This window comes from Phyllostomus discolor, chromosome 13 (assembly GCF_004126475.2).
Source record: "Phyllostomus discolor isolate MPI-MPIP mPhyDis1 chromosome 13, mPhyDis1.pri.v3, whole genome shotgun sequence".
Lineage (NCBI taxonomy): Eukaryota > Metazoa > Chordata > Mammalia > Chiroptera > Phyllostomidae > Phyllostomus > Phyllostomus discolor.
Genome location: NC_040915.2, coordinates 19,054,079 through 19,062,123, shown reverse-complemented (window position 1 = coordinate 19,062,123; position 8,045 = coordinate 19,054,079). Strand labels below are relative to the sequence as shown.

The 8,045-nt window shown below is 42.2% G+C and overlaps 1 protein-coding gene across 1 annotated transcript; it reads left to right on the top strand.

Annotated features, from left to right (window-relative positions):
* Positions 1 to 2,629: 2,629 nt before the first annotated feature.
* On the top strand, positions 2,630 to 7,709 carry SPINK1 (serine peptidase inhibitor Kazal type 1). The gene is made up of 4 exons (XM_036014194.1): positions 2,630 to 2,752; positions 3,474 to 3,505; positions 3,680 to 3,786; positions 7,586 to 7,709. Exons 1-4 carry the CDS (start codon positions 2,698 to 2,700, stop codon positions 7,629 to 7,631), a joined length of 240 nt encoding a protein of 79 aa, XP_035870087.1. The 5' UTR covers positions 2,630 to 2,697; the 3' UTR covers positions 7,632 to 7,709.
* The last annotated feature ends 336 nt before the right edge of the window (positions 7,710 to 8,045 follow it).

Sequence of the window (8,045 nt, the reverse complement as noted above, 5' to 3'; positions counted from 1 at the left end):
AATAGCAGTGTAGGACATATAAATTTTGAAGTGACTATAGGATGTCCAGATTATCAAGAAGGCAATTAATATCTGGTCTAAAGATCAGAGGAGAGATCTAGAAAAGAGATACATATGATATACATTTTGGATATACATGTACAGATTATATATCATGTGTATATATATATATATATATATGTATATATATATCACTTATATAATGCGAATAAATGAGCTCATCTAAGGAAATTAAAAAGTGAGGCACAAATAGGGCCCAGGGCCAATATTTGAGAAACTCCAAGTCTTTACACATTAGAGAAAGAAGATGCAATACAGAGGATGGAGAGGATACAAGGATGGAGAAGCTATGAGGAGGAGTTGTAGGGGACCCAAGAGAAAAGATGATACAGAAGGTGATCAAGTGTGAAGAATTAGAGGCCACATGCCCTGAAAGAATCTCCAAGGGATTAATCAACCTGAACTGGTGACCTAAGCAAGAACAAGTTCACTAGTAGTAGCAAAGGGGGAAGCCAGAATGTGAAGGTTTAGTCATAAATGGAAGATGGGAGAGCCAGCCGTATACACAAACAGTTTCAAACGTGCATTATCTGCTACATGCTTAAGATGCCACAGAAGCCCAGAATGAGCTACGTAAGTTTTCCAGTAAGGAACCACATTCAAACTAAGTCAAAAACAGGAAGAATTTATTCACGTATAAGCATAAAGAGGAGCATTCTGGTTAGACAACACAGCATTACATATACTGAAAAAAATAGCAACAATAAAAATAATAGTGATGGATAATATTTCTAAGTGATAGAAACTATTCTAAAAGCTTTACCAGGTATCAATTCACTTAAACTGCAAAATCGACCTCTTCCTTCTATTTCCCCCCTTGTCTCTTGGTTAGACTCTGACAACAGCCCAGCAGCCGGGTTTCTTGCTGCCGGACTTGCCTCCTGGGTTATTCGCACAGAGCAGTTGAAGTGACCTTTGACAATGAACATCATGTCGTGTCATTCCTCCGCCATAACTCTCCGGAGGCTTTCCCTTTGATCCAAACACAAAGGCCCTTTATTAGCTAGGCCCCCACTGCTTCTTTCAGCTTGCCGTCTGTGTGTCTATCATCCTGGATATCTCTCCAACACGTCAAGCAACTCTCGGAGCCTTTGAACTTTCTATTGTCTCTCTCTGTCTGGTGCGCTTGTTCCTGGATATTCACATGGTTCAGATGTCACACTTCCTCCATGTCGCCGTTCAAACATCACCTGATCAGCAAGGCGTTCTCTGACCAATCCCATAATAACTGTCTTCCAGCACACTTGTCCTCTTTATCCATTGTCTCCATGATATTGATCATAATCTGATGTACTTTAGAATTATTTTTACTGACCGTCTTCCTCAACTAAAAGTCAGTGGAAGCTCCAGGAGGGTGAAGACTGTCATTTCTATTCACTGAGAGATCCCCAGAGATGAGGACAGTTCTTGACATATGTGAGCATCTAGGAGGGTCTGAGATTTTACCCTACTTGAAAGCTACCAAGTGAGCCTGCCATGGTTAAACAGATGCTGGAAAAGACACAAACTTGAAGCAAACTTCTCTCTTGGAGAAGAGATAAGAGACTTAAGTATTTAATAACAACAGTCAGAGTGTCGCCATTTGTTCTAGTTTTTCCAGACCCCACTCCCATGGGGTGATGTGAGGAGGGCCCAGTGGTACCTGAACACAAAGTGCAGCATGTTACAAGAGTAGCATACCAAGCTTTTAAAAAATCCCCAGTCTTTTTAAAATGCTACCTAAGCTTTGTCCTCAAAGGAGATATTCTCTTTATCACACTAAACACAGAGACTTCCCCTTTCATCCAGAGGGAGACACTATCTCACTTTCCAAGGTCATGTGCTACACAAGCACTCTTGAGGGGATGGCTACAGCACAGGAAGCCAGGGCCCCTACTCACAAGACACGAGAAACATGAGGGACGATAAAGACGTGTCTCCCAACAACACCTGGCAGACACAATACATATCTCTGAGTAGAAGGTCAACACTCTGAGTTAGGGGATATTATGATTTCAGTTCTCAGATGATACACCGAGACATGACAAAAGCGAACTCCACCTCCAATATCACAGAGCTGGTGAGCGGCTCAGGCAAGCTCCCACGCACCTCCAGGAACCGAGTCCTCCCAGTCTCCTACTCGTCCATCTGTCAGCCACTTTAGGCTTTGTGAATGGGTGACAGAAAAGAAAGAAAGAATAAGAAAGGGAAAAGCTAAAGAAAAAGCAAAAAGAATGAAGAGGGTTTTTTTTAAAAAAATATGCACACTTGCTCAGATATCCAGAACTACAGAGCACCTTCGAGTCCCCTTAGAGAAGAAAACACCAGGGCTGAAGAAAGGAAAGGCCTCCCCACAATCCCAGAGCAGGCTAGGGGGGGAGCCAGCTCACTAAGCACCAGAACCCTTGTCCTGACAGAACCTTGGCCTTGCACCTTCCGGGCCCATGGCATCCCTTCCTCCTGTCTTACACAGGTGACATCACCCAAACCTGGGGGCCAGGCTGCACTTCGAAGTCAATCAGTAACCAAGGAGGTCTGTGATGTGGGGCAGCAGGTGGAGCCAACCTGCCTATATAACCCGTCCAGCCCAAACGTTCCGAAGAGAAGTGGTAACTTCACTGTGGTTTTCAGCTGAGCTCCGGACACAACACTTTAGCCATGAAGGTAACAGCCCTCTTTCTCCTCAGTGCCTTGGCCATGCTGAGTTTATCTGGTAGGTGTCTTTGCATACTTTTCTGATTTAACCTTTTCACCTGTTGCTTGACCAGGCACATTACCTTCTAGACTTAGACAGAGTCTAGTCTTGAACAGAAATTTTGGTCCCAGTGGGATGAGATAAGATCAGTGGATAAGAATGATAGAAAGAGGACTTTTAATGTAAAATAAGGAAAACAATGTTTAAACTTGCTTACAAAAGGAGACTTAAATGTAATTGGGAAACTTAGTTTTGTGTCAGAGGACCTGGTTACCTGGCTGCTGCTAGTTGTAACTGTTTTCACAGCTAACTGTGTAAACTTCACTGGTAAACTGAGGTAAAGACACTTACACTTCCCATATCACTAATAGTGAGGTCAGAGGCCTAAGCAACTGCCCGTGGGGCTGTCAGTGAGCACTCGGAAGGTTATCTGCTCATTTCGAGCAGTAAACACATCATTTCTGTTTTCAAGGAAATGGGCCGACTTTTCTGAAAAATCAAATTGAGATACTTTGGTCATCGTCAAATTTTTGCTTGCTTTTCGGCGGTTTCAGCAGGCAGAGAGTGAGGGGACACCAACGCGATGCCCTTGAGACAAAACAGGAGGAAGAAGGAGTGGGGTGTGGAAAGGCCAGTGGAGGAGCCCCAGTCCTGAATGGAAGCAGGGAATTCGGAAGAGAATAGAAGTAGCTTCTCCCACCCAGGACCCACCTTCACATGCCTGATTCATGTTTTCTAGGTCACGCGAGGGCTGAAGTCCCAGGAACACAGGTAAAGACAATTTTGTAGTCTCTTATTTCTCAGGCTGGAACTGTTTGCTCCGACCAAAGCACAGGCCAGGGGTCACCCTTCAGCTCAGCCTGAGGCGCAGGTGAGGAGCATGAATTCCTCCTTTTGCTGTAAACTCAAAGAATGGGAGATGATTCTGTTTAATCTCACTTTTAGGCTAAGTGTAACCATGAAGTGAGTGGGTGTACCAGAAACTATAACCCCATCTGTGGGACTGATGGACACACTTACTCCAATGAATGCGAGTTATGCATGGAAAACAAGTGAGTAGAGACTTAAATGTCTTTCAAAATATATTTTAAGCTTGTTGTCTTCCAATGTTCACATCTTACCCCTTGAAGCCCCCCATCAACATGCCAATATCATCCATCTTACCACAAGAGAGACAAGACATCTCGTTTTCCCAAAAATAATTCTCAACCTTTTTTTCTCCTAATTATATATCTCATGTGATTATATAGAGAGGAGTGTGTGTTGACAGAAAATAATATTTATTGTGTCAAGCATTGTGCAAGGCACTTAATATTCACTAAGAGCCGAAGAACTAAATAACACCAAGCCCTTTATACAGATGAAGGAACTGAAACTCAATTACTCTGTGTAACTTGCTCAAGGTCACCCGGCAGCAAGTGGCAGACCTGGGACCTAATCCTCGCTCTTGCCACCAGGCTTTAAAGTCAGGTACCAGACCAAGGATCTGCGAGATGCAGAAGAAAATCCAGCATGTTCTGTCTCTCAATTTGCTCACACTCAACGCTAACACAGTGTGGCCAGTGGAAGTATGAGCACAGTGCTCTGACAGCAGCAAAGTCCAAACAACTAATTATGCCTGCTAGGATTTGGACGTTTGAAGGCTTTATGCCATAAAGAAGGAGAGAGATAAGGAGGAAAAAATGAACAAAAGAGAGGCAGGAATTAATAACAGGGTGTAAGATAAAACGAGATACGGGCAATAAAACAGAGGAGGGAACGTGTTTGAATAGTTCTCTCATGAATTAAAAAATCCCTTGTATGATAAGGAAAAAACCCCATGCTTTTATAGAAAAACAGTAGAAAGCCTGGATTTTTAAAAAAGCTCATCCACCTAAAATACCCTTAAATTTAAAATACCATTCTAGGTGATAGTCATGATCGTGTTTACTAAAACCTCACACATGGAAATACGAATTATATAGATTGGGTGACCCAAACCTACTTTTATAACTCTTTTATGCATGGACATATCGGCCAGCCTCAAGGAAACTCATTTTCTGAAGTGACAATGGGCTGGTGGCGGGAACCAGGCCCAGCACGCAGAGTGAGATTTGCCACAGACTTTCCGTCTCACTCAGCTGCTGAGCACTGAACATGTGCCGAGCCTTGTGCTAGTCTCCCTGGCTCTTCTCGTGCTTGTGACTCGGAGGAAATAGGTCACGGGCACAAATAAAGGCACTTCTTGCCACGCGTGACAAATGCTACCAAGTGAGCTGTGAGCAAACTGCTATAGGAGTGGAGAAAAGACAGGGATTTCTGTCTTTCTTACTGAAAGGGTCAAGAAGGGATTTATGGAAAGTATGTTACTTAAACAGGGCTCTGAATTTTGGCAGCATGAGGAAAGTATTCCAGGTTAAATAATGGTGTAAAATGATCAAAACAAAAGAGATCCCACAGGTGGCCCAGAAAACCCAGGTGTTCTGGAACTGATCTGATATTAAGACTGATTCAGGCTCACGTGACTACATACATTTCTATTATTCCACTGGACAAACTCCTTATCATAATACGCACCCTCTTCTTGGTCTGCTTTAAATCCTTTCAGAAAGTTCTCAATGTTTAACAAGGATTCTGGAAACAGGTCCTCGGGGAGACATACTTAATATCCTAAAGTTTTAGTTCCAAAACATTAGGTATGGGTTTCGTGGTGAATTTATTTCCACGTTGAAGACTTGTAAGAGGAAGTTGAAACCACCCGTTAATTTTCTCATGACCCATGTTGTTGACATTGAGGTCAAACAACATATTTCCATCCAAGGGGAGGAGAAAGCAATAGAACAGCCTTGAGACTTGAGAAATTTCCAAGTGCCAAGACCAAAGAGGTTAGTATTTAGTGGCACATGCTGGGAAAGCATGAGCACGGAGCTGGGACGCCCACCCTATCCCTTAGCCTTTAAAACCCACCCATCCTGCTTGTTCCCTCTATTCTTTAACAAAATATACATAATATGGGAGGAACATTGGATTGTCAGAAAATGTAACTTCCCTTCCTGTACTTTTTCAGGTAAAAAAAAAACAGGTCTACGGAGAAAATGTGGCTTTCCCAAATGCAACATCTTTTCCAACGTACTGTGTTGCCTTCTCTCCCTATTGCCCCTTGAAAGCACCAGACAAATGCATTGCATATTTAACAACTTAACACCTAGTTGTTGGGTTTTGTGATGGATAGACAACCAGGGGCTTTTATCTCCTTGGTGGTTACGTGCTTGACAGATAGACTCAGTAAGGACCTTTTTCCTATGCCTTCTATGTCTTCTTTGGGACTGTGTACTGGCGAATTCTTTTCAGTGCCCTTCAGTAGAACTTTCTACAGTGACAGCAATGCTCTCCATCTGGGCTATGTTGTTTCATAATTATTAACCACTAGCTATGCCACCAGCACTTAAAACATGCGTAATACAACCGAGAAACTGAATTTTAATATCAGTTAGCTTTAACTGATTAAATTCAAATAGCTCTATGTGGATCGTGTCTACTATACTGGACAGCTAGAGAAAAGATGTGAGCTTGAGTGCTCTGTTTAGATATTTGTGCTTGTACATGTTAACTCAGAAAGAAGTATTATGAGTGATCAATAATTATGAAACAAGAAAGCATCAAAACCCTTAAAACAAAAAATCAGCAAGGTGTCCAGATAAATACATGCATACAGATACAAAAGAGTCAGATGTCCTCAAGTAATAGAGAAATGGAGGAAATTGTATAAGACAGTATATTCAAAAGCCCTGGCTGACATAGCTCAGTGGATTGAACGTGCGCTGCGAACCAAAGCATCACAGGTTCAATTCCCAGTCAGGGCACATGCCTGGGTTGCAGGCCACGGCCCCCAGCAACTGCACACTGATGTTTCTCTCCCTTTCTCTCTCTCTCTCTCTCTCTCTCTCTCTCTCTCTCTCTCTTTCTCCCTCCCTTCCCTCTCTAAAAATAAATAAATAAAATCTTAAAAAAAACTGAAAAATTAAAATTTAGGAAAAAAGTATATTCAAGGAAAGGCTGGATAGAAAAATGAGAGATTTGGGAACAATCTCACAAGGAGCATTTAAAGGACTTAGAAATATTTAGCTTAGAGGAGAGGAAACTGGTTTCTGAAAGGTGGTGGAAGGCAGAAAAATTGTACTGCAGGTGAGCATGCTCAGACCTGGCAGGCATCACACAGAATAGAGAGATGACCTCCTTTTGTGAGATCTCACAAATATGAATCCCCAGACTTCCAAGGGAAAAGATCAGTCAGTCAGAAGGGCCTGCAGTAGCCCAGGCAGCAACCTGGAAACATGGGGGTTAGGACAATGACATCAGGAGCAACAGAGGCAGCGATGGATTCGAGATTAATTTCAGAGGTTGACTGTAATGCCCCAGTAGATCTGTAAAGCCAGACCTTTTTTCTTTCTGTTATATCCCTAGTGTATGTAATAGTCAATCAATATACGATGAATAAATGAATGAATGAATGAATGAGTGAATGAACATGAGAATGAAAGGAATAGAAATGGGGATAAATCTCAGACTCTTCCAGGTAGCTCAGTTGGTTAGAGTTTCATGTCATCCTGATACACCGTGTTTGTGGGTTCGATCTCTGGCCAGGGCATGTACAAGCAACCAGTGAACATATAAATAAGTAGTGCAACAAAGTGGTGTGTCTGTCTCTTTTTCTCTATCCCTTCTTCCCTCCTTCCTTTCTCTCTTTCTAAAATCAATTAATTAAAAAATACTTTAAGTAAAGTTAAACTTGTTTCATTGTTTTTCTCCCATAGTTACATTTTTTTTTGTCAGCAAAATTTAAGCTAAATTTTTTTTCAATCTCTTCCACAGGAGACGCAAGATTCCTGTCCTCATTAAAAAATATGGGCCTTGCTGAGAAGCAAGACTGTGAAATCCTGTAAAACCACCAAGATGTCTGGCTGGCCTAATTGTTGAATAAAATGCATCAAAGTACTTCCTATGCTTCCCATAGGCTTTATTTTCAAAGGCATGTTTGATTGGGGTGGGGACAGAGGGCTAAATTTATAAAATCCAGCAATCCTGTACTTTCAGACAGGGTTTCCTTCACTGTGTATTTTCCTTCCCCACCTTCCTCACGTTCTGAGGACTCTCTCTCAGGACATGTGACTGCAGCTATTAAGTGATAGGACACAGCTGACCATCAATACATTTAGTATCAGACTAGCATTTTCAGGAACAGTTGGAAAACTAGTCCAGAAACATATTACCCATCACCTTTCCCTACTGAAATGATTCCTTGAGGTTTGAGGGGGACTTAATTGAGCATCTG